General features: G+C 43.3%; 1 protein-coding gene across 5 annotated transcripts in view; it reads right to left on the bottom strand.

Annotated features, from left to right (window-relative positions):
- Positions 1-27,517, bottom strand: part of OSBPL8 (oxysterol binding protein like 8) — a 240,915-nt gene that overhangs the window by 134,854 nt on the left and 78,544 nt on the right. For 2 of the 5 annotated variants that reach the window (XM_044280415.1, XM_044280417.1), the window contains exon 4: positions 8,187-8,223. In XM_044280415.1, coding sequence (XP_044136350.1) covers positions 8,187-8,223 — 37 coding nt within the window. Of the gene's footprint in view, positions 1-8,186; positions 8,224-20,428; positions 20,882-22,076; positions 22,098-27,517 lie in introns of those variants that run through there. The other 3 variants (XM_044280421.1, XM_044280420.1, XM_044280416.1) reach the window with 3 other exon arrangements.

Below are 27,517 nucleotides of genomic sequence, written 5' to 3'. Positions count from 1 at the left end.
CCTCAAATAATATTCTACAGTTTTCAAACCAGCAACCGGATCTGAATACTTTTGGAATTGCACGCAATTATAAAATATGGAATAGCCAGTGAGTTATTCAATAAAAATGTATCTGTATAGCGCCACCTACTGTTTTTTTTTCTTTCCTAGAAAAAGATTGTCATGTACTATATGATGTCTGATTTTCATTTCTAACATTAGTCATGAGATAGCCCATTAAAAGAAAATCACAGGATAGATCTGATTGATATACATGTTGATATAGAAATGGTAAAAAAACAACAAAAAAAAAAAAACAACACATTCAGAACATGATTTATCCAGTGTTGAGCGCCACATACAGAAACACACACACTTACATGCCTTGGCATGCTATCAATGAGGCTATAAATGGTTGCCTAAGAAATGTTCTTCTACGCTGAATGCTTTCAAGGCAAATCAAGATCCGCTGCTGGCAGCTTCCTTTGCAATTTCCAACCAATGACGTCACAGATGGGCTTGATGGGAGACGCTGCAGGCCTTGATAGCACGTGTAGGCCATGCAGGCTGCTCACAGTAGCATGAGCAACATGCAGCCTGGAGCGGTCTTATTGAAAAAAAAAAAAGAAAAAAAAAACTGCTTAGGGATTACAATGAAGAAATGGCCATACTAGTGGTTCCACAACCAAATCAATGTAATACCAAGGTGTTAGTGTACCTGATATGAAGACTAGAGTTGTCCATTTATCGTACACTATGACACCCTACAATATAATCCCAGGAGTAGGACCTGTGTGAAGTCCCCTTGTGAAGGCCTCTTTATGGTGTTGCCCACATGGTCTTAAAACCAATCTCTGAATATCAAGAGGAGTACTTATCGCTGAAGAGGAAAGACCTCCATTCCAGCCTACATTGGCTTCTTGCTCTGCACCATGGTAGCCTCAGAGCAGGGGCGTGAGGTCAATAGAACACCTGTAGCTGGATGTCTGGCCCATACCCCAATGCCTTCTGATGGTTTGTGTAGACACTGTTTGCCGCCCTAGGCTTAGGATGCGAGATGCCCAATTTTACTGTTCAGAATGGATCACTATGCGCCGTCCAGATGAATCGTCCATGCAGAGGTTCATCTCTGTAAATTTCTTGTATCATTCCAGGTAGTCATTGTTCTCCCAAACATTGGGACACACAACCGTGCCGACATCTCTGCATAGGCACACAGCAATTTGTTGGCATGATCAAGCAAGGTCTCTCAGTTCAAGGATTCTGTCCTTCTCAGTTTGTGACAAGTGGAAATAACATGATTTTCACCAAATCTTGATGCGATTTTTGAGGCTTCATGTGGCAAAAAAACAACAACTTTGCTTACAATCTGATTTATGCCCTGCCACATGTTGGAGCTAAATGTGATCAGCAGATCTGTTACTTGCTGAATTTGCATAAACTTGCATCTTGCCCTTCTTGGTGTTATAATGTAAAAAAATAAAAATAAAAATAAACACCATCTTGTAATGGTTAAAGGTCCACTGACATAAAAATAGCTACTAGTCTGGTGGAATGGGGAAAAAACATGTCAAGCTGTCGAGTGATACAAACGTACCACTTCCTAGAGGAAGGACGTTCTTCAGTAGCATGCTTGTTTCGTGACAACCGGGTGACTTACAAGGTTTATGAGAAAACACTTGGGAATGTGACAAAACCTGAAACCTTCATGTCACTTACTAACCTGACACTTGAAGAAATTCTAGAATTACAACGCACCTCAAGCCACATCATGAAAAACCACTACATAAACTACAAATGCTGCATGTACCAAGCAGCAACAAACAAGAAATTAAGTCAAATAAAGGTCCAACAAACATCCAAAAGACTGTATACTTTCCAATACATAAGTCACATATCGTCAGAATTGCAAACTGCAGGAAATATATACATTTCTGGACTGCTTTTGACACAGGTGACTGGGTTGTCCCCATTAAAAGGGGGCTTCAGTTCGCCTATTTGAATGGAATGGTGGACACTCATTCTCACTTCTGCTCTATTCAACTCTATGGGACTGCTGTGGATTGCTGAATGCTTGTACTCTATCTCCAGCATGGAGTGGTGGACACACATAACTATGCCAGCTTGATTCTTGTGATCTTCAGGGGACACAGTGGGTTGACCCCTGTTGATCAGACCCTTATCCCCTATCTTGTGGATTGGAAATAACTTTCTTGTAATCAGCGGAGGCCCTATACTTCAGACCCCCCCACTCATCTGAAACGTATCCATTATTCTATGGATAGAGGATATGTTGTTGTAATGGGACATCCCCTTTAAACCCTTAGTGACCACTGATACGTGTTTTTACGGCGGTCACGAAGGGGCCTAATGCTGGGCAGCTGCTTTTATATGGCGGCCCAGTCTAAGCACTGCGCAGATCCCCCGTGCAGCGGCGAGCAGGGAGCTGGCTGGCTCTCACATGAGCTGTTTAACACTTTACATGACGCGGGCAATGGCGCCCACCGCATGTAAAGTGGTGACAGAGGAAGCAGGGTGCCGATGTGTGTGAAGGCTGGCTGGGGTCTCATGTAGGCCCCAGACCAGCCTTAAGTAATTTTCAGCAGGCTGCGCCTCTCTGGCACAGCCTGCTGGTCAATGTTAGAATAGCATTGCCATTAAAATGCAATGCACTATAAATCTGTTATAGTCCCCTTGTGGGACTATTAAGTGGTAAAATAAAAAAATTAATAAAAAATTTAATAAATCCATTTAAAAAAAACAACCAGAAAAATGAATTTTTTCCTTAAAAAAACCACACAAAAAAACACTTTTCAATGAAAAAAAATTGAAAAAAAATTGAAAAAAAAAACCTCCCCCATATGTTTAGTATTGCTGCGTCTGTAACGACCCGAACTACATAAATACCAAGTAAATTATACCCTAAGGAGAACGCTGTAGTAAAACAAAAAACTATATATATTTGGTATCACTATAATCGTACTGACCCAGAAAAGATATTATATTATTTATAGTGAAAAATGAACGCTGTAAAAACAGTGGCAGAATTGCAGATTTTTCCCATCTCCCTCCAAGAAGAAAGTTAATCAGAAAGTTGTGTACCACAAAGTGGCGCCATTAAAAAGTACAACTTTTCCCGCAAAAAACAAGCCCTCATACAGCTATATAGACGGAAAAATAAAAAAGTTATAGCTCTTGGAACTTTGCGATGAAAAAAGGAAGAAAAACGCTTGGTCAGTAAGGCCCAAAATAGGCTGGTCACTAAGGGGTTAAGAAGGGGACTGGGTTAATATTCTTGAACACCAAGGAGTCAGCTTCTGTTCTTAATGAAGGGAACCTACCCTGTTCCATCTTTCACATGTTCAGTCCAGTTCCAGTATGGATCAACAATGAAATGGTCTCTATATACAGTACAGACCAAAAGTTTGGACATACCTTCTCATTCAAAGAGTTCTTTATTTTCATGACTATGAAAATTGTAGATTCACACTGAAGGCATCAAAACTATGAATTAACACATGTGGAATTATATACATAACAAAAAAGTGTGAAACAACTGAAAATATGTCATATTCTAGGTTCTTCAAAGTAGCCACCTTTTGCTTTGATTACTGCTTTGCACACTCTTGATGAGCTTCAAGAGGTAGTCACCTGAAATGGTCTTCCAACAGTCTTGAAGGAGTTCCCAGAGATGCTTAGCACTTGTTGGCCCTTTTGCCTTCACTCTGCGGTCCAGCTCACCCCAAACCATCTCGATTGGGTTCAGGTCCGGTGACTGTGGAGGCCAGGTCATCTGGCGCAGCACCCCATCACTCTCCTTCATGGTCAAATAGCCCTTACACAGCCTGGAGGTGTGTTTGGGGTCATTGTCCTGTTGAAAAATAAATGATGGTCCAACTAAAAACGCAAACCGGATGGAATAGCATGCCGCTGCAAGATGCTGTGGTAGCCATGCCGGTTCAGTATGCCTTCAATTTTGAATAAATCCCCAACAGTGTCACCAGCAAAGCACCCCCACACCATCAAACCTCCTCCTCCATGCTTCACGGTGGGAACCAGGCATGTAGAGTCCATCCGTTCACCTTTTCTGCGTCGCACAAAGACACGGTGGTTGGAACCAAAGATCTCAAATTTGGACTCACCAGACCAAAGCACAGATTTTCACTGGTCTAATGTCCATTCCTTGTGTTCTTTAGGCCAAACAAGTCTCTTCTGCTTGTTGCCTGTCCTTAGCAGTGGTTTCCTAGCAGATATTCTACCATGAAGGCCTGATTCACACAGTCTCCTCTTAACAGTTGTTCTAGAGATGTGTCTGCTGCTAGAACTGTGTGGCATTGACCTGGTCTCTAATCTGAGCTGCTGTTAACCTGCGATTTCTGAGGCTGGTGACTCGGATGAACTTATCCTCCTCCGCAGAGGTGACTCTTGGTCTTCCTTTCCTGGATCGGGCCGCATGTGAGCCAGTTTCTTTGTAGTGCTTGATGGTTTTTGTGACTGCACTTGGGGACACTTTTAAAGTTTTCCCAATTTTTCGGACTGACTGACCTTCATTTCTTAAAGTAATAATGGCCACTCGTTTTTCTTTACTTAGCTGCTTTTTTTCTTGCCATAATACAAATTTTAACAGTCTATTCAGTAGGATTATCAGCTGTGTATCCACCCGACTTCTCCACAACGCAACTGATGGTCCCAACCACATTTATAAGGCAAGAAATCCCACTTATTAAACCTGACAGTGCACACCATTTCAGGGGACTCTCCTCAAGAGAATGCCAAGAGTGTGCAAAGCAGTAATCAAAAGCAAAAGGTGGCTACTTTGAAGGACCTACAATATGATATTTTCAGTTGTTTCACACTTTTTTGTTATATATATAATTCCACGTGTTAATTCATAGTTTTGATGCCTTCAGTGTGAATCTACAATTTTCATAGTCATGAAAATGAAGAAAACTCTTTGAATGAGGTGTGTTCAAACTTTTGGTCTGTACTGTATATGATATGTAGTTGTGAAATTACGGCATGTTTATTATATATAGATAGGGGATGCTTTTATCTAGTTTTGGACCAAAAACGCATTCTTTTATTTTAAAAAAACGCTTATCGATATATGGATCAAGGACAATTAGCGAATGATGTATATAAATTTTTATCATACCCAAATGTGTTAAAAGTAATTTTAAAGTATATCCATGGAAATCCAATCCGGTTGTCCAATTATTTCAGACCTTAAAGGCGGAGTTATGGGATATATAAGGGGTACTCTTGGCAGTAACATTATACCACTGAAGACGGAGCAGACACAATATAGCTCCGAAACGCGTCTGATTACCATCAAGTATCCCAAACATAGCAGAAGATTGGCCATATTATGCCAGCATAAACAATGAACTTGAAAATCACAAAAGTCATTATACTACAGTACAAAAGAAAGCTATGCGAAAAATGTCAGTTTCCTTCACTTCTCCGCCTCCTTTACTCTTCAGCCAGTAGCGGAGAAGCACGGCAACAGGAAATCTCATGAGGCAACAACGGGATCTCGGAGCAGGCAGCAGAGCCGCGCGGCAGCGGGAAATCTCACGAAACAACGGGATCTCGGAGGTAAGAGCGTAGTAGCTGCTACACACATGGGACGCTACACAGCATGTGCTGATACCTAGAGAAACCCCATCAAAAGTGAGTACCGCTTAAAGTTTGTGGAGGTTAAAGAACAGAGTTTTTTGTGATTATATTCCCAAAATCAGAATAGACAATATCAAATCAGTTTTGGATACTTTGCAATTATTTTTAACTAATGTCAATTGATCCGATTGGATGAACATTATAACAGGGGGCATATACCATCATTTATAATATTGCCGGCTATTTCGTTCTATGTGGGACCATATACGGATGTTGTTGGCATATGTGGACAATACTACGTATACCACCGCTTTGTTTTAGCGTAATATCGTTTTAGTATAGTATCCGGATTTTACTGGAACGTGTGTGAATTGTTTACATTGATTCTCAACACCATTGTTTTATCATTTTATTATTTTATTAAAGTGCTTCCAGCGTGAATGAAAGATAGTGAGTGCTGATCGTTCACTCTTACTGCATTTATTACACATGATTGGAGGAGTCATTCCGATTTGAGCACCTACCATTATCTTCTGGGTTAGTTGTGCCACCCTAATACATATCTTATGCTTCTGTAATAAAGCATGTGATGTAATCTCACCTTGATATTCATGATCCCCAGTGAAAAATCTCAAATTGCTATTGCTGAGATTGAAGCATTACTTGTAATGTCACCTCTTGTAAAGCGTTACTACCCTCCTCCTATCACCCCACTAGTAAACCTGCTCCCCCCTCCTATCACCCCACTAGTGACCCTGCTCCCCCTCCTCCTGTCACCTCACTAGTGAACCTGCTTCCCCCTCCTATCACCTCACTAGTGAACCTGCTCCCCCCTCCTCCTATCACCCCACTAGCGACCCTGCTGCCCCCTCCTCCTATCACCCCACTGGCGACCCTGCTGCCCCCTCCTCCTGTCACCCCACTAGTGATGCTGCTCCCCCTTCCTCCTGTCACCCCACTGGTGACCCTTCTACCCCCTCCTCCTGTCACCCCACTAGTGACTCTGCTCCCCTCCTCCTGTCACCTAACTAATGACCTTGCTCCCCTCTCCTCCTGTCACCCCACTAGAGACCCCGTTAACCCCTCCTCCTGTCACCCCACTAGTGAACCTGCTCCCCTCCTCCTGTCACCTCACTAATGACCTTGCTCCCCTCTCCTCCTGTCACCCCACTAGAGACCCCGTTAACCCCTCCTCCTGTCACCCCACTAGTGAACCTGCTCCCCTCCTCCTGTCACCTCACTAATGACCTTGCTCCCCTCTCCTCCTGTCACCCCACTAGTGAACCTGCTCCCCTCCTCCTGTCATCCCACTAGTGACCCTGCTAACCCCTCCTGTCACCCCACTAGTGACCCTGCTAACACCTCCTCCTGTCACCCTACTAGTGATGCTGCTCCCCCCTCTTCCTGTCACCTCACTAGTGACCCTGCTCCCCCCTCCTCCTGTCACCCCATTAGTGACCCTGCTAATCCCTCCTCCTGTCACCCCACTAGTGATGCTGCTCCCCTCTCCTCCTGTCACCCCACTAGTGACCCTGCTCCCCCTTCCTCCTGTCACACCACTAGTGATGCTGCACCCCCTCTTCCTGTCACCTCACTAGTGACCCTGCTCCCCCTCCTCCTGTCACCCCACTAGTGACTCTGCTCCCCTCCTCCTGTCACCTCACTAAATGACCTTGCTCCCCCCTCCTCCTGTCACCTCACTAATGACCTTGCTCCCCCCTCCTCCCGTCACCCTACTAGTGACCCTGTTAACCCCTCCTCCTGTCACCCCACTAGTGACCCTGCTCCCCCTTCCTCCTGTCACACCACTAGTGATGCTGCACCCCCTCTTCCTGTCACCTCACTAGTGACCCTGCTCCCCCTCCTCCTGTCACCCCACTAGTGACTCTGCTCCCCTCCTCCTGTCACCTCACTAAATGACCTTGCTCCCCCCTCCTCCTGTCACCTCACTAATGACCTTGCTCCCCCCTCCTCCCGTCACCCTACTAGTGACCCTGTTAACCCCTCCTCCTGTCACCCCACTAGTGACCCTGTTAACCCCTCCTCCCGTCACCTCACTAATGACCTTGCTCCCCTCTCCTCCTGTCACCCCACTAGAGACCCTGTAAACCCAACACAGGTTTGAAGGCCTACGTATTATGTATTTTAGTAATGCTCACATGTGCCTTCTCACAGCGTTTGCATTTCTTTCTGGAAAAGCTACCTGGTTCTGGCCCGCAAAATTTATACCATGTCTAGTGCAGCCCTCAGGTGAAAAATGGCTGGGCACCACTGGTCTAGCCCATTCAGGGTACCCAGTGATCACTTGACTTCATTTTCTTTCCCCAAGACTACTTTTTCAGTTTTTTTTTCAATCCATGGTTTTATGATGGAACTGATACAAATCTGTAGATTTGTCACTCGTTGCTCAAATGATTAGGATCAATTGCAGAGCATCCAACAGTGTCTAAACTAGATGGGACTTCGGAATAGGCAGAATACACTATGGAACCAAAGCAACGAGCTACAGCGTTAAAATCAATCACACAATCAAAGTACTACTAACAACAGAGCACAAATGAATGGATAAATAAAGTGCAGTTACTTACGTGCTGGCCCATGGGCGTCCTTGACCTCACAATGCTGCTGTTCAGGAATGGGCGACAGAGGGAACCAGAGAAGTATTCCAGCATCAAGGGAAAGCAAGGCGGTGGTGGTGACACATACAGGAACATCAGGAGGAAACAGCAAGGGAAAGAGGAGAGACATAGTGTTAGCTCGTGAACACTACGGCACTGGGTTAAACATACATTACGTTGTGCATATTGCATGTATCTATAGGTTAATGCCTACGGCAATGCAAAGATTAATGCGCTACGAAAGTTCTTCATTGCCAGAAAGGTTGAAATAGTATTTCGGCTAATGGAAGAAACCTAGACTAGAAGGCATATATTTTGATTCTGACAGGTCAAGGCAAATGCAGGCTCGGGTTTATTACACAGTGCAACGTGGAAGGTCTGTTTTAATGAAGTTAATATACAGAGAGCAATTACAGGCAGCAAATATTTATTGCATTTACGAGACACAATGATAGAAATATTATACAGTCCAGAGATATTTTATTAAATCCAATCTGCCTGACTACACAAACATGGATCAGACCTTTAAGAGAATCCACACATGTCAAACCGTATTTAAAGCGGACTTGTAATCTCTCCTGACATGTCTGGTTTAGTAACTACTTACAATCCCAATGTATCTATTCCTGTGAATGAATAAAGTTATGAATAAATTGCTAGCAATGTGCAATGAAGGTCCAGCTGGGTGTTACCAGCTGGGGGTGTATCCCTGTACAAAATTACATTAGCCAATCAGTGCTGCCAGTGTCAGACTGTGCAAGGACACACCCCAACTGATATCACCCAGCTGGACCTTCATTGCACAGTGCTAGCAATTCATTCATAACTTCATTAATTCAAAAGATAGATAAACCGGATTTGTTACTACATGGGGAATGCAAGTAGTTACCAAAACAGATGTATGAGGAGATGTTACCGGTCCTCTTTAAAAGGGCATACAAACCGTTAAATATAATCTGACATGGTACATACAATAGAAAAATGTATATATTGGGGGTTTACCGGGTGAACCCTACACAGACAGTTAAAATAATATGTTCTTGCACTCAGAGTGCAAATCCCCATTGATTCCATTGCTCATAGTGAAGCTGACCAGGCATTACGATCCCATAGCCACTGGTTCAAAGACCCACCCATAAAATGGTCTACATTTCTCAGTAACAGGCAGAACATTTTAAAAGGTGTATTTGTGTTTTAACTCATTAACTATATGATCGCAATCATTTTGAAACTTTTGGCCCGGAGTTCATAGAGGAAAGAGTGCCTCAAAGCACAGGGAGAGAGGAGCCATCTTCCTGTATGGTTGATGCTACCATCATCCTTCAAAAGTGGGACTTCACTTCAATGGTGAGTAAAAAGTGAAGTGGTGTGTGTTCATCAGGCTAATTTCTTACTCATTTCAGGTGATGAGGGAAGGAAGAGCACTGTGGTGGCATCAAGCCACATATTAGGAAAAATGGTAAGGAAGACCTCAGCTTGGAATGTCACCCTCCTCCATAGTATGTGTATATAACCACACAGGTACACAACATTGTAATGCCCACATTACTGAATGAAACCAGTTGTGCTTTACGCCCTGAGCAGTAAATTGTGTTACTAGTCAGGATGGAAGCAGTTTTGTTACAATTTATGTAGATCGAAAATATTTTTTTTTGTTTTCCTTTATACTCTTCCTTTTTTTTTTTTTTTTATCTACTCCTGGCATAGGCCCCAAGAAATTGCATCACAAACTGCATTGCAGGTCCCATGCCCTCTTAGGCCACTTTCCCATATATTTGGCCATCCCTCTGGAATCACCAAATACAATTATGACCATCATACTGGTCATATTGGAATAAGGTGAAACATGTTATTTTTTTTTTTACAGAAAACAAATTCCCTACTAACACAGCAGGAAAATAACCTATTATACATAGAAAGGAGAGAAACAAAATGAGAAACAAGATCCCCCCTCCACCAATCTACCCCAGGATGTCTGGCAGAGCATCATCAATATCATCACAAGAACAGCGTACCAAGACAATTGTGTGAGGTATCAATCTCATTTAGTTGCCTCTATTCACAATTTTCCTAGAGTAACTTTAAGGGTTTACCTACCATATCATTCTATATATTGAAAGGTCTGATATTTTTTCAGGGGTGAGACTATTACAAATAAAGAGCTTCCATTTATGAAAGAAACCTTTTGTCTGTATCTTTTTGTGCTTCTGTGTCTAGTTTGTCTATGAACATAAAAGTGAGACCTCCTAGGATATAATCTTTGACAATGCAGGTACATTTGGTTTCAGCCAAGAGTAAGTCCTCTCAGTGCTACCAGTAGGTCTCCATCTACTATCAAAGATGGCTTATTATCTTCAGGGAAAATATGGAATACTACTACCTCCGGTGAGAAGGTTAACTGCTGTCCCCATGTATTTGACATCCAGGCTATGATATCTTTCCAATAGGATTTCACCATAGGAAAAAGCCAAAAACAATGTAGTAGATCAGCCCCATGCAAACCACATTTTAGTCAAGTCATCAGTCTATTTTGGGTCCCTACACGTGAGGTGATATTGAAGGCATATATAGAACGAATTAAGCGAAAAGTGTGATTCCCTCCACCTTTCACAAGGCACCGCTCTACACACTATACTCCATCCCCTCAACAAGGTTATGTGTTCCCAATTTTTTTTCCTATTTTTTAAAGAGGGTGTTACCATGCTTCTTCTCCACTTTATCCCTAAAAGAGTGGTAAATTTGAGAGGTGGTACTTCTTGTTGGTGGGGAACTCAAGGACAACAAAGTTGGATCAGTTATGATGAAACATGAATTAATGTAGGATTTGTTGGTACGTTGGTACGGGAGATATTTATGTGGTGGGAACTCCTATTTTTCATACAACTCCTAAAAAGTAAGATACGGTATCTACATTCGGTAATGTGTAGTAATATAAAAAAAAAAAAAAAAAAAAGGTTTATTCCTCCACATCTCAAATAGCTTGTTATGTATACCATGTGCAAATTCCAGGTGCCCTCACAATCTCATATAGCGGGAGGCTAGAAAAGGTATAGTGTGAGGGAAGTGGCGATTTCCGGGAATGCAGTAAAGCCACCAATGACCATGGAGAAACTAATTGTTGCTGTAATGAGGGAGTGCAATAAAATGGAGTTTGAGGTGTCCAGTCCAGGCTATGTCTAAATAAACACGCCAAGTTATACAATGTGATGTTTAGAATATGGAGTTCCCCCTTATCTCTGGGAAGCACAAGTTTAGGCTACTTTCACACTTGCGCTTGATCGGATCCGTTCTGAACGGATCCGATCATATTAATGCAGACGGAGGCTCCGTTCAGTACGGATCCGTCTGCATTAATAACTTAGAAAAATTTCGCAAGTGCGCAAGTAGCCTGAGCGGATCCGTTCAGACTTTCAATGGGGGACGGATCCGCTTGAAGATTGAGCCATATGGGCTCATCTTCAAGCGGATCCGTTCCCATTGACTTACATTGTAAGTCTGAACGGATCCGCTCGCCTCCGCACGGCCAGGCGGACAACTGAACGCTGCAAGCAGCGTTCAGCTGTCCGCCTGTCCGTGCGGAGGCGAGCGGAGCGGAGGCTGAACGCCGCCAGACTCATGCAGTCTGAGCGGATCCGCATCCATTCAGACTGCATCAGGGCTGGACGGAGGCGTTTGGGTCCGCTCGTGAGCTCCTTCAAACGGAGCTCACGAACGGACCCATGAACGCTAGTGTGAAAGTAGCCTAATCCAGTGCAATTCCTGGACATTTATCTGACCATATAAATACATTGAAGGCTGATTAAAGAGCTGTAATGTCCGAATGTTTTAACAGAACAGGTAGGGTTTGAAGAGGATTCCGTAGTTTTATGGGATCATTCCAGGCGTCTCCTGGCACCAGACAGAAAAACGTAGCGTGGCAGGTTCAGGCTATAGACACCAGAAAGGTGGGCTGAAGTGCACATACATCAGTTGTGTCCGGTCCGGAGTAAAACTGGTAGGACAACTGTGCAACCATTCTTATATGGGCTGTATACCATTATTAATAAAAACATTGGGGTAGAGGTATATGATATATACACGGTCTTAGACTAGATAGTCTAACGATATGCCAGCCAGTGTGATAAATCTGGTGCTAACTTCTAGGCTTATGGCAACAATGCACATTTTTAGCACGCAAGGGAGGATTTTAAGCCATGGCCCTTTCAACCCAAAACCACACCACTTATTGATAAGCCATACCCCTTGACAGACCAAGCAGAAAAATAAGTGTCTAAAACTTTAATACCATAGTGTTTTTTTTTTAGCAAACTGCACCAGAACCCTGGCACATTTGCAAAAGGAAAGATTGCGCTTTTTAATGCAGATGACATGTTAGATCCCAACATATCCTTGACATTAAAACGTGCACTGCAGATTTCTGACTAAAGCGTTATGTAGTAACAGCCAAAGATAAAAAGCAAAACTTCACTGTTATTACATATAAATGTTTTATTGACAAGAACCGTTGATCCGAGTAACATGCGTATAAGGACTGTGTCTAATGGCTGCATTACAGGAGGCCATATAGACTGCAAGCTTGGTGATACAAGTATACTTTGCATGAAGTACATTTGGCCACTTCATGCAGAGGTTTCCCCAACTGCTGTAAATGGCACAAGCGACTTACTGATGATGATATAGTCTAGAATCTGCCCCAATGTCTTGATCATGATAGTCTATTCACTGACTGCACAGGGCTCTCGTCTAGAACATAGTCATCAGCTGTGCAAGGCACTAAAAACTAGTGCTATTCAACGTAGGCCACTGAACAGTTTTGGAAAAGTTACAATAAAGTGGACAACCCCTTTAAAAGTGGATGTGTTAACAGGCTGGCCTATGTAAGCATATTAGAACTCCAGCTGTATTCATGAGCCTCCCCCTGCAGAGACTGACCGGCTGCGGTGTACATGTGCAAAATGTCCTGCTAAATTCTAAGTGCAACTCTGCAAGATATACTACCTCTAATATAAGACTACGGAGAGCCTCCTAACATATGTCTCATTTCTAGGCAACACAAATCAGCTGTCATGTTCCATTACTGGCTTTATTAGCTAATAGGCCCAGAACTTGCAGAGACGGATAAAACCTTATTTATTCAGAGGCCCAAGGCGCTAGCAAATATTTTTTTCCCAAAAAGGAAAGGTTAACAAACTGCTAAATTTTAGAACAGAAATAGACCTGGCCTCCCAAGGGAAGAAATCAGGCTGCACATCTGGAATCAATTCCAGCTCCATATGACATGTGAGCAGACTCAAAGAGGAAGACATTTAAGTGATCTGGGCACAGCATTTGGTCTGGTCCTTCAATCTATTGCTATAAATTGTGCCACTGTTGGAACTACTGAGACTAAAAATGACATTAAGCTTGCGGTAGCCAAGAATGACTTTAAATTATCTGAAAATATCAAAGGGGCTTCTGTGAACTTGCACCTACTTATCAGAGAGATATAAAGGTATAGAGATGATGGAGATGAGAGAGAGAGAGAGAGAGAGAATAGAGAGAGATAGAGATGGAGATTAGAGAGCTAGAGAGAGATTAGAGAGAGAGACGGAGATTAGAGAGAGATAGAGATGAAGATTAGAGAGAGATAGAGATGGATAACGATAGATATACAGAGATAGAGATATACAGGTGAAACTCTAAAAATTTGAATATTGTGCAAAAGTCCATTTATTTCAGTAATGCAAATTAAAAGGAATTGCATTAATGCAGCTTAAAATTTGAATTTTGTGAAAAGGTTCAATATTCTAGGCTCAAAGTGTCACACTCTAGTCAGCTAAGTAATCCATACCCCCTGAGAAAAGGGGACCTCAAAATTGTGACTTAGGGGTTTCATAAGCTGTAAGCCATGATCATCCAAATTATACCAAATAAAGGCTTGAAATATCTCACTTTGCATGTAATGAGTCTCTCTCATATGCTAGTTTCACCTTTTAAGTTGCATTACTGAAAAATTAATTTTGCACGATATTCAAATTTTTCGAGTTTCTCCTGTACATATGAGAGCGAGCGATAGAGAGCGATAGTCAGACAAAGGCCTCATTGTGAGGGCTGAAATGTTGCTTTGGGAATAAACGGGTCAACAACACCCTTTCACCTCAACTTGAGTGCTGCCTCACTTTTTGATTTTGGATGTATTAGTGGTTTAATCACCTACCTTCCCAGAGGGATTGCACCCAAGCCTACCAAAATTGACGGCGCTGCCATTTCTTTGCTGTTAGGGCTCTTTCACACTTGCGTTGTTCTGTTCCGGCATAGAGTTCCGTCGTCGGGGCTCTATGCCGGAAGAATCCTGATCAGGATTATCCCAATGCATTCTGAATGGAGAGAAATCCGTTCAGGATGCATCAGGATGTCTTCAGTTCCGGACCGGAAAGTTTTTGGGCCGGAGAAAATACCGCAGCATGCTGCGCTTTTTGCTCCAGCCAAAAATCCTGAACACTTGCCGCAAGGCCGGATCCGGAATTAATGCCCATTGAAAGGAATGAATCCGGATCCGGCCTTAAACTAAACGTCGTTTCGGCACATTACCGGATCCGACGTTTAGCTTTTTCTGAATGGTTACCATGGCTGCCAGGACGCTTAAGTCCTGTTTGCCATGGTAAAGTGAAGTGGGGAGCGGGGGAGCAGTATACTTACCGTCCGTGCGGCTCCCGGGGCGCTTCAGAGTGAAGTGAGGGGGCGCATGGATGACGTCATCACATGGATCACGTCATCCATGCGCATGGGGCGCTCTGACGTCATTCTGGAGCGCCCCGGGAGCCGCACGGACGGTAAGTATACTGCTCCCCCGCTCCCCACTACTTCTATGGCAACCAGGACTTTAATAGCTTCCTGGCTGCCATAGTAACACTGAAAGCATTTTGAAGACTGATCCGTCTTCAAATGCTTTCAGTTCACTTGCGTTTTTCCGGATCCGGCGTGTAATTCCGGCAAATGGAGTACACGACGGATCTGGACAACCCAAGTGTGAAAGAGGCCTTAGTTAGATAGATAGATAGGATAGATATTCTTCCTTAGAAATTTCCAAACTTTCCAAAAGTAAATCAAGGAATGCCCAAGGTTATGTGCAATAACACATTAAGCGCAAACTGATTCTGTTAATTTAGTCATACCTCCCAACCATCTCGGAAAAGTTGCAACATGCCCCAATTTCAACTGTATCCGAGTCCTTATTCACCCTGTGACCCCCTGCGGCCAGCGGCTTAGCATGATGCAATGATGCCACCACACCGATCTGAGGGCTGTATAAAGCACAAGTCGGAAGAGTTCTATACTGAGGGACGAGCGCAGTTCGGCAACAGGGCTACGTGACTTAACAGCCACTAAGGGGGAATTATAGTGGGTGGGGGGCACCAACAGGGCATAATACTTTGTGGGGTGGCACTAAGGGAGCATCATGCCGCATGGGGGTTAATAAGAGGCATAATACTGTGTGAGGACACAGTAAGACGGCATCATAACGGTAAGGGCCATTAAGGGAGCATCATTACAGTCTGGTAAGCACCATTACCATGGTCCAGCACTAAAGGGCATCACTACAGTAAGGGGGGGGGGGAAACTAAGGGGACATTCTTCCAGAGTTAGAGGCTTGGATTATCCAACTTTTACATATTTATGAACTATCTTATGGAACCTGAAGCAGAAGGCTCCGTCCACTGTACAGTGGCAATGCTGGGTACTGCAACTCCGCTCCCTTTCTATATGGAAGCCCAGCTGCAGTAGGCTGGTATGGCCACTTAACAGTGAAGGGAGCATTCTGCTTCTAGCTCTTTCTACCGGTATGCCGCCAGCACCAGGGGCCTGTGGACAGGTGATGACTTGAATTAACCAAAATACCCCTTTAAGCTTCAGTTGCAAAGGACCAGAAAAACATCCTTTAACAACCTACAAATATGTAACTTCACATTAAAGGCATAAAACTGGCAAAACCTAAAAATAGAGTTTTGTTCAGTAAAGCGTCTCATACTCCCACTGCACTTCAAGCGGTCGTGCAGGCCATTTATACTGATGACCTGTTGTCAAGATAGGTCATCAATATCAGATTGGTCGGGGTGCCGGTTGTCGAACCCCAGCCTATCATTGTTTGAAGAGGAGCTGGTGCTCCATGCGAGCACTGCTCCCTGTTCATTACACTACTCGTTGTCTCCTCTAAAGAGGTGGTGTAGTGTAACAATAAGTACTCGCTCCATTCAAGTGAATGGAGCAAGTACTTACTAAACTGCACCGCCAAGACATCCGAAATGATGGGCAGTGTAACGAACTGGAATCCGTGCTCTCATGGAGCGACGCCTCCTCAAACAGATGATTGGCGAGGGTGCCAGCTGTCGGACCCCTGCTGATCTGATATTTATGACCTATCCCAACGATTTAGGTCATCAATATAAAATGGGCTGCACAACACCTTTAAAAGGTGCGGTCACGCATGTGTGGCTCACTCCTTTCACTTCCATGGACGTTCCAAAAATGTAAACATGGTTTGCTTTTCTCAGAACTCCCATATAAATGAATGGAGACAGCCAAGCAGGTGTGGCCATCTCTCCGATCACAGCAGTTCAAGACGGAGCCCAGTGCTTGAGATAGGCGCAGGTCCCAGGAGGTGGGAGTTGCACCTTTCAGATATTTATGGCCCATCATATTTCCACATAGGAATACCACTTTAATATGTGGTCCTGTGATTTAACAATAAACCTCTTCCATGAAAATTAGAACAATCTGAAAAAATAAATAAAAAAACACCCCACCTTTCTGCTTATTTGCTTTACCAATCCCAGGAAATAACTAAATTTGCTCTTAAGCTTTGTTTAAAATAAATTACCATACTTCAGGGAACGGAAATCTATTTTCTCCATAATGGGCGGCAAACAAGCAACGCTCTTCTACAGATCGTAACTAAAATAACTCTATATAACATGACGAGTAAGATTTCAGTTTCCTCAATGTCCTTAGGGCTTTATGCTGTCGTTCCATGTTATAACGCAAAGCCAGTAATACTGGTTATTCTGTTAGAGCACCGCGCAGTATAAAGGTTATGTTCTGCCTTTGAAGATTAAGCCAGGTATGAAAGTTATATGGCTCATCTGTAACAAAGCTTTCTGTGCAGAAGCGAGGGTGAAAATAAATGTTAGGCTGCTTTCACACTAGCGTTCAGGTGTCCGCTCGTGAGCTCCGTTTGAAGGGGCTCACGAGCGGACCCGAACGCAGCCGTCCAGCCCTGATGCAGTCTGAATGGAGCGGATCCGCTCAGACTGCATCAGTCTGGCGGCGTTCAGCCTCCGCTCGCCTCCGCACGGACAGGCGGACAGCTGAACGCTGCTTGCAGCGTTCGGGTGTCCGCCTGGCCGTGCGGAGGCGTGCGGATCCGTCCAGACTTACAATGTAAGTCAATGGGGACGGATCCGTTTGAAGAATCCACAATATGGCTCAATCTTCAAGCGGATCCGTCCCCCATTGACTTTACATTGAAAGTCTGGACGGATCCGTCCGAGGCCATTTTCACACGCTGTTTTTTGCGATTTTAATGCAGACGGATCCGTTCTGAACGGAGCCACCGTCTGCATTAATATGAGCGGATCCGTTCAGAACAGATCCGCCCGAACGCTAGTGTGAAAGTAGCCTTACTGTGCTCCCGAAAAATTAAAGGCAAGGTGAATTATACAGGACACATACTTATCCTTTAGCCTCGAGTCCTTATTCTCCTATGTGAAGCACGCACACAGGAAATTGGCGAGGCGGTTTAGTCAGGACCATTCTCTGCATATTTGCCGGGTTGCGGACAGATCTCCACCAGTCTCCATTACAGCTAACGGCATTGCTGTAGCTTTCGGCAATGCCGGAATGCAGAGACCAGGTAGACCGTTACCTGCTGGAACAGCCTGCCAGAAATACAATCGCTATCGTGAAACTGGCCTGTGCTAGTTTATGCCATGTACACTCATGTAAGGCATTTATTACACATTGCCGATTTAGATCGTTTTCAGACACTGCATGGAACACAGTCCATGGGAGTGTGAATTCCTGTACTGAACTCTGCTCCTTTGACCAGACAGCACTGCATTATAATGATTTCTAATGTTGTGTGTCTCTGCCCAACCTCAACTGTAATGACTTATACTGACGGCATTATGTGAGTACAGTTCATTACAGTTGCTCGGGCAGGAACACACAGCATTATAAATCATTATAATGCATTGTGGTCTGGTCAGAGGAGCAGAGTTCACCATGGGAATTCACACTTTCACACAAAGCGTTTCATGCCGTGAACACACTCATCTAAAACTGGCCTCAGTCCAATTTTTGCATCAGCATGTGCAATTTAGACATGGATGTAAAGGAGAGAAGAAGAAATCTTTCCCTCATAATTCTTGTTTTTAGGACCCACTCCTGGTTTTGACTTCAAAATACAGAAGTAAAATTCTGACCATAACCACAATGTGAGTAAGGCCTTAGGAGTGCAATAAAAATATGTCTCTGCTCAATCCTATTTTGACGGCAGAATCTGACAACCTTTTAAGCAGATTTGTGGATAGGACCTGCAACCAGTTGGGGGTGTCCCTGCACAGTCTGACACCATCTAATCAGTGCTGCCAGTGCCAGACTGAGAAGGGACACATTTATCAGTTAATAAGATTTCTGGAGAAGGGTTGTTGATCCAGGGAGTTATTCCAATTGCCTGATTGGAGTCGGGAAGGATTTTTTCCCTCTGAAATGAGAAAAATTGGCTTCCACTACATGCCTTAATCAACTTGCAGGATAACAGGCTGAACTGGATGCATGTCTTTTTTCAGCCTTATAAACTACGTTATTCCAAACTGTGACATCCATCTGGACCATCATTGCAAATGGATAGTAAATAATTTATAACTTCCAGAAGGAATAAACAAACAGAGTCATAAGAATAGATGCTCCAGAACAGCCATTACATGGGGAATGCAAGAATGTACTAAAGAGACATGTTAGGAGAGGTGACAGGTCCTCGCATGCCTGGAAAACCTGGAAAACAGGATAAAGCTACCCCAATTAATAGTTTTATCTTGTTATTCCTCAGGGTTTTTTTCTAACACAACCAAGCTTTACAAACTCCTATTATTCTACTGGTGGAAAAAAGAGAAGGCATACTAGCGAACTCGGGCCACCCAGAGCACACAGATTTGCCTAATCAATAGCTTAGTCACTAGAGAAGGCAACCATATGCTAAATCAATGTTCTAGACCGGGAAAAACCTCAAACATTGATACCTGGAGACAAGGTGGAAACCGCAGAGGTGAAATTCATCCTTCCTGTTTATCTTCTGTACAAGGAGTTCTTCACTCATCTCCTCAAACATCATGGAAATGTTAGTATTTTTATTCTATGTAGTCAAAAGACATACGGTAAAAAAAGAGACTATAGGCCTAGTCAAACTATTTTTCCCCTATAGAGAAGACATCAAAAAGCCAGATAAAATTCCATGAGCTAAGGCACGCTACATTTTTGGTAAGAAAGGCAAAAAATTCCACCTAGTTTGGTAAAAAATCAGTAGCAAAAAAAAAAAAAAAAAACAACGGTTTTGTGTCCTGCATGTTATTGTCCACAGACCTTCAGCTTACATCAGGAGATGGTGTTTTTACTGCAAAAATAAAATGTAGGCGGGAAGAAAAAAAAAAAAAAAAAAAAAAAATTCATAAAAAAACACATGCAAAACCTGTTTGAACCCACCCTAAAGGGGCTGAAAACATTATCAGGGTAGGTCGTCAAATTGGGATTAGTGGGGTCCGACTTTCAGACACCCCCCCACCCCCAATTAGCTAGTAGAAGGGGCCACGTCAATCAGTTACATGGCCTTTCTGCAGCTCAGTTCCATTCAAGTGAATAGGAGTGAGCTGCAATACCAAGAACAGCTATACAATTGGCGCTACTCTGTTAAGTACACAATGAAGAGTCTGCAGCGCCAAGTTGATGGTTGTGGCCCCTTCAAAAAGTTGATGAGTGGAGGTGCTAGGAGTTGGAACCCCTCCGACAGATCATTAGAATCCCAGATAACCTCCTGTAACAAATAGCAATATGGATGATCTGCACACTGGTTCTGTAGTATTAGCCCTGGATTACTGAAGAGAGTGGCATCACTGCATGTAATTAGCGGAAACACAAAAATTAGAGATTTTATAATGCATGTCATGAAAAATGTAACTCACATTGCAACAAATGAAGCACGAGTTATGATGAGCAGTCTTGGAAACATGAGAAGATCAAGGTCTAGCAACATTCAGTTTGGCCAAGAATGAAAAGAATGGCACAGCCTCCACTTGCCGGCTGCCTTGTGCACACTTCTAATACAATAGACCTCTGCAGAGAAAGAGGTTGTGCTAAATATCTATACAAATAAACATAAAAATCCACCACAAGTAGAAATCATAAAATAATTATTAGCATCAATTAAAAAGCCAGTGCATAGTACACAATAAAAACTGCTAATGTATCTAAATGGACAAACTATATAAAAGGAAAAAAGTAACCATCAAATAAACATCATCTTTCAGTCTTGAATCTTGCTTCTCTGGAAGTGGAAACATTCCCCTTCTGGAGCTACTGTGTCCTGTTCTCAAAAATTGTTAAAAACATATGTGACTAAAGCCAGCCATACACATTGGATAGCTGTCGACTCCGCCATACACATGCAAGCTGGGCTCAGTCAAGCATGCACGTGTCCAGAATAGCACCTTTTAAAACCGAATGGCACAGTACTGCCGGTTAGGGACGAGCGAACTTCAAGTTTTGACGTTGGAGTCCAGGTGTCGGTATATGCTGTATATTGCGTTATGGATTCCGTTACCATGGACCATAACGCAATTCCATGACAGAGTTCCTTTAGAGTTCCAACATGCGATCCGTCATAATAGAAGTCTATGGCAGGCATAACGGATCCGTCCCGTTTCCATTATGCAGGAGAAAACTCCTGCATAACGGAAACCAGGCAGATCTGTTATAGAAAGTGGCCTAGAAAGAAACATAAAAAGTGGAAGAAAAAAAAAAACCCAAAGCTTAGGATCCATAACATGAGGGACATCAATGGCATCTGACAGACCACAATGACTATAATATGTTCTGCTGTGCTTCCATTGAGGCATCAATCATTTTGCCCTGCATTTTTGCCAGAATCTGCAACAGATGCTCCTAGCTCGAGAGAGATATTTTGAGATTTATATATTATAACCTATCCTTAGTATAGTCCATCCACATCAGCAGGGTGAGCTGGGGGTCTGACACCTCACAAACCAACCGTGAAGAGTCTCCCCGATGCGGGAAGTCAGTGCTGGAACTACATACTGTGTTGTGGGCGGAGCATGCAACGGCAGTGCTCTTCCCATTAATTCACTTTAATGAGCGCACCACTGGTTACCAGTTCTGTCTACTACGTAATGGACAGAGCCGTGTAGCTCCAGCATGACAGCTACTCTGAAACAGTTGCCGTAGAGAATGTGGGGGTCAGTCCCCTTCCCATCTGATATTGATGACCTTTCTGCAGGATATTAAAATCCTGGAATACCCCTTTAATATTCTATTATAAAATGATTCAGATTCACCTATATGATAGACCATTGTATCCATACACAATTACACAGAAGACAATCATAGCAACATTGAAATCTCCATTTAACGGGATGGGGCTCAACTGGATGTGCATCATGAAGAATCAAAGATCAGGTCTAACGGTTTACGACAAGTCCTGCGTGAAATCACATAACTCCTCTACAGTATATATCATTCCATATATGCAAATATACTATGTATGTATATATCATTTCAAAAGCAGGTCAGCATTGGTACAGTACACATACATACCCGGACGAGAAAAACAGTACAATACTATTCAATGCAGCAAAGACCACACAGATTACCTGCAGAGTCCATCATTATAATGCGTGACTTTACCGGAAGAACAAATGTTCTCCCCCTACTGAGGCTGGAATAGACAACGGTTCAATCATCTACCGATATTACGGTTAGACATTAGCTCAGGAGGTATAACACATCATGCTTCAATGGCTGTGAACACAAATTAAACTATTACTAGGTGAGAGGCTAAACCACGGATGTAACATTGCCTCCTTACTGTGCTCATCCTGGACAGTAGAACACAAAGTACCCAAACGTCAGCTTAAAGCGTGCCTCCAATTTCACATTGCCTGCCATGAGCCGCGATATAGACGGAGCATAATGTTGTCAGAGACCAGACCTATAAGGATCCAGCACAATACCTATTATAACAAATAGAAGCGCTGGACTAATACGTATTAATATGGGATCCTCGGAGAGGAGGCTAATGCTCTGTCAGATTTTCAGAACTTTACAAATGTATCACCTTAAAGAGGACCGGTCACCTCTTCTGACATGTCTGTTCTAGTAAATACTTGTATTCACCATGAAATAAAAATTGTGGAACATCAATTCTTAGAACTCTGCACTGTCCCTCTGTTATTCCTCCTCAATACTTATGTAGCTGGCTAGGTGTTAGCAGATGGGGGGCGTTTGTGTCCACACCCGCCGATCAGTGGCTCCAGGGTGAGACTGCCTCCGAGCACACCGATCCGACAAGGTGACTGGTATTAACCACTTGTTAATTTACTCAAATATTCAGGGGGAATAACAGGGGAACGGCACAATGAACAGTTCTACGGAAGGAGGATCCAGAATTGCTGATTCATGCAAGTATCTTCTAAAGGAGGGCAGTCAGCAATTCTCTTCTCAGTCACATAGGACGCAACTTGTGGCAGAAAAATCTGCATGTGGATTTTGCTACAGATTTGATGGCAATTTCAGCCTGTGCATCACTGAAATAAAAATGAACAGGCATGTACACATTTGGCATCCACAGGGTTAATCTTACAAAGAGGATAACCCCCCTTTTGAACTGTTCATTTCACTGCAAGAACCCTCAGATGGAGTACAGCAACGACATATAGAATAGACATCTTGTATTTAACAATATGATAGTACATTTAGTAAAAATGGAAAGTATAAAATTAACCAAAAACAATTGTTTTGTTACATAACAAGCACGGCCAAGTCACTGTAGGCATATACACCCTCAAAACCAGGTTAAATATGTACAGATCAGTAATGCTATTGTCACGAGGCCTAGCCAACCCTGACCTCGAGGCAGAAGACAAAAAGCCATCGCATGATATCACAATTGAAGGGTATGTGCACATGACATATTTGAAATACAGGGGAAGCGTTTTTCAAAAAACATAAAAATGCCATGTAACAGCATATCCTGTATAGAGCGCAAGTAATATAGCACTACGGTGGTAAGGGTGGCATTAATGCTTGATAGATAGCAGGAGGTTAACCATTCAAGAGATTACTAAAGCTACTCCTTGTAGGAGATGTTGGTTTTCATAAACAAAGTGAAAACTATGAGGTTTCCCATTTAAAAAATTAATTAAATTAAAAACTAAATACTTCCAACATGTAGTGAAAGACCTACAATGGGTGCATAGTCGTTTCCTCGCATAGCAGGGGTTACAGTACATTTCAAACAAAGTCCAAAAACCCAGAGAGCGAACAGATTCACGGTTTGATTTGATTTAAGAAAATGACAATTTTCCGTCCAGGATAAACATAAAAAAAGAAATCCTATAGCAAAAGGAAGTTCTCCACAGGAAACCTTGCGGAAATGGAAAATTTAATGATTCTTGGCTGACAGCTGTTCTACAAAGCAAACACAGACACAGAAATCCAGTACGCAGCTGGTATGGTTAGGAGAATACGCAGCCATCGCTCGGCATACTACAACCATACCTTTCAGGACGTTAACTAATGCTGCATTCCGGTGTACCCTAGATCCACCACTTTCCTTTGGCAGCTCCTCCCTCTCCTTCATTGACAGGTACTCCCATCACTATCTTCTCTTAGAACACTGGCCCACGAGCAGAAAGAGAGGTTTGCCGCCTAGACAAAGTGTTGTACTGCGCATGCGCGGATGTTCTAACAGACACTGCAAGATTTCTGGGCAAGTAAAGAGGACAATAAAGCAGCCCGACCCTGTCAATCAAGGAGGAGAAGAGGCTGGCAAAGGAAGTCAGTGGAACTAGGGTGCAGTTGGGGCCATAATATATGTATAGGGACACATCTGGGGTCATAGTATAAAGACGGGGGCACAACTGGGGCCATAGTATATGGAGGGGGGATTTTAATTAGGAGGGGGGAGGAGGGGTGGCAGCACTGGCCACCAATGAATTTAAAACTGGGGAGGGAGGTCTGCCCCCTCCTGCCTGGCAGCACCTGATCTCTTACAGGTGGCTATGATACGCACAATTAACCCCTCAGGTGCGGCACCTGAAGGGTTAATTGTGCGGATCACAGCCCCCTGTAAGAGATCGGGTGCTGCCAGGCAGCAGGGGGCAGTCATGTACACAGTTCTCAGTATATTCTAACTTGAAGCGTCCTCATTACTATGGGAACGCCTCTGTGTTAGAATATACTGTCGGATCTAAGTTTTCATGAAGTGAAAACTCAGCTCTGAAAAAGCGATCCGTCTGTGTGAAAGTAGCCTATGGACACGGATCAATGACGCGGATGACAACCTTGTGTGCATCCGTGTTTTTTCACGGACCCATTGACTTGAATGGGTCCGCGAACAGTTGTCCGTCAAAAAAAATAGGACAGGTATTTTTTTGACGGACAGGAAACACTGATCACGGACGCGGATGAACAACGGTGCATTTTCAGAGTTTTCAACGGACCCATTGAAAGTCAATGGGTCCGCAGAAAATCACGGAAAACGGACGCACACAACGGTCGTGTGCATGAGGCCTTACAGTGAATCTTTTCCTATAAAACCATATATCGATCTGCCAAGCTCCTCCTGCTCTATAACAAGCTGCCTGCAGACTGCACTGCATTTCATGACGACAGGTCCTCTTTGCTTTTATTGTTCCCCAAAATGTCACCGTTAGCCTTTAGTTATTGTCTTCTTACAAGTAAAAGGAGCCAACTTCCTATTTTCTTAGCTTGATCTTGTGTACTATTTCCAGTGCGTACACAAACGCTTGTCTGCTCATGTGACAGCATTAGCAGTGTCACTCCCAGCATGAGGTTGAGATAATGTTGCCCATGTGGACATGAGCTCATATTATATATAAAGCTGTTAACGGCCTAAAGACTAGAGGCAATCTACCCAAACCGCAAGAGATCAAAAAGACCGCAAACACAATCTCAGGGACAGCTAACAAGGCCATTTATTTACTCCATGTTGTCATTCTTACAATCTCCACTTAAAAGGGGTTTTCCGGACTACTTTTTAAATTTAGTTCTCTTATGCACAAAGAATGGGAGGGCTTTTCAATTGCATTAAAGTATGCTCTCGCTGCAGCACCCACTGCACTGCTGCATGTAAAGACTGAGTCTGTACACAACCACAACAGTCTGACACGGCCGGTGCAGCGAGGACGCCGTCTGTGTCTTGGGCACTTCACAGACTGGGAAGGAGGTTATGAATAGACTTGAGCAACTCTGCAATGGAACAGGAGAATGTAAAAATTAAATTAGGCAAGCTGTTACCTTCCCTTGTGGCCCTTTATCCTCCTAATGCACTGTACCATTTGCCTTTGGACACTGCATCAGGTTGTTAAAGCTCCAATGCACACCACTACTGTGTTATCACAAGGGTTACTTGCTCCTTCCCATACAGTTTCTGTACACAATACAGTATTTACTTATTTCTGAGCCATGTCTACGTTTGATCCTATAGAATATTTGTTTTTAACTATGAATTATTAAGTAGGTACCTATGCTTATAAAAAAAATACACGGTATAAAACTTTTTCCTTGATGGTATGGATTAGCACACATTGCTGCACTATTCTATGGAGGATACCTGCCTAACAGGCCAAAAGAACACTCTTTTGGTGCCTGTTGGTACAATGGTGTGTATGGGTAATGTATGCATCAGGAGCTTTCCTGGAGTATACTTTAAATATCCACTAAAGTGTAGCAGTGTATGGGCCAGCGTTTATGCCTCATGTGGCCAAATCCTTAAAACACGAGTGTTTTAACCTCTTAAAGGGCTTCTGTCACCCCCCAAAAGTCATTTTTTTTTTTAGGCTAATTAAAATCCTTATACTGTGATTTTCAATATACCGTATATACTCTAGTATAAGACGAGTTTTTGGGCACATATTTTTGTGCTCAAAAAGGCCCCTCGTCTTATACTCGAGTCTATCTTACTTTGTCTTTGCTCCGGTAATAGCAGGCAGTGCGGGGGGCGGCGCTCACTCACTGACGTCACGCGCCTGCGCCGCCTAGTGGGAGCAGGCGCGTGACGTCAGTGAGTGAGCGCCGCTCCCCGCACTACCTGCTATTACCGGAGCAACAATAAAGTAAGATATCCAAAGAATACTGATAAATAAAGAATACTGATAAATATACTGCCTATACTTTATAACTATACTGCTGTGAGCGTCGGGGAGGGGGATCTGTGGATGGCACTGTAGGGGGATCTGTGGATGGCAGTGCCATCCACAGATCCCCCTACAGTGCCATCCACAGATCCCCCCTCCCCTAAACAGTGCCATCCTGGCACTGTTTAGGGGAGGGGGGATCTGTGGATGGCACTGTTTAGGGGGGATCTGTGGATGGCACTGTTTAGGGGGGAGATCTGTGGATGGCTCCCTGTATTTAATGCAGAGTGTGTGTGTGTATATAATGCACACACTCTGCATTAAATACAGGGAGTCAGAGTCAGACTCCCATCAATCTGAGTCACCCTCTTGCAGATGTGTGTATATAATGTAGAGTGTGTGCATTATATACACATACACGCTGCATTTCCCACCCTAGTCTTATACTCGAGTCACTAATTTTTCCCCATTTTTTGGGGTAAAATTAGGGGCCTCGGCTTATACTCGGGTCGGCTTATACTCGAGTATATACGGTATATTGCTCTTACAATTTTCTGTTGGCTAGTTTCTTTAACCACTTCAGCCCCGCTAGCTAAAACCCCCTTCATGACCAGGCCACTTTTTACACTTCTGCACTACACTACTTTCACCGTTTATCGCTCGGTCATGCAACTTACCACCCAATTGAATTTTACCTCCTTTTCTTCTCACTAATAGAGCTTTCATTTGGTGGTATTTCATTGCTGCTGACATTTTTTCTTTTTTTGTTATTAATCAAAATGTAACGATTTTTTTGCAAAAAAAAATGACATTTTTCACTTTCAGCTGTAAAATTTTGCAAAAAAAAGACATCCATATATAAATTTTTCGCTAAATTTA

Source organism: Bufo gargarizans, chromosome 2, assembly GCF_014858855.1.
Source record: "Bufo gargarizans isolate SCDJY-AF-19 chromosome 2, ASM1485885v1, whole genome shotgun sequence".
NCBI classification, from domain to species: Eukaryota; Metazoa; Chordata; class Amphibia; order Anura; family Bufonidae; genus Bufo; species Bufo gargarizans.
This window is presented reverse-complemented; position numbering and strand designations above follow the sequence as displayed.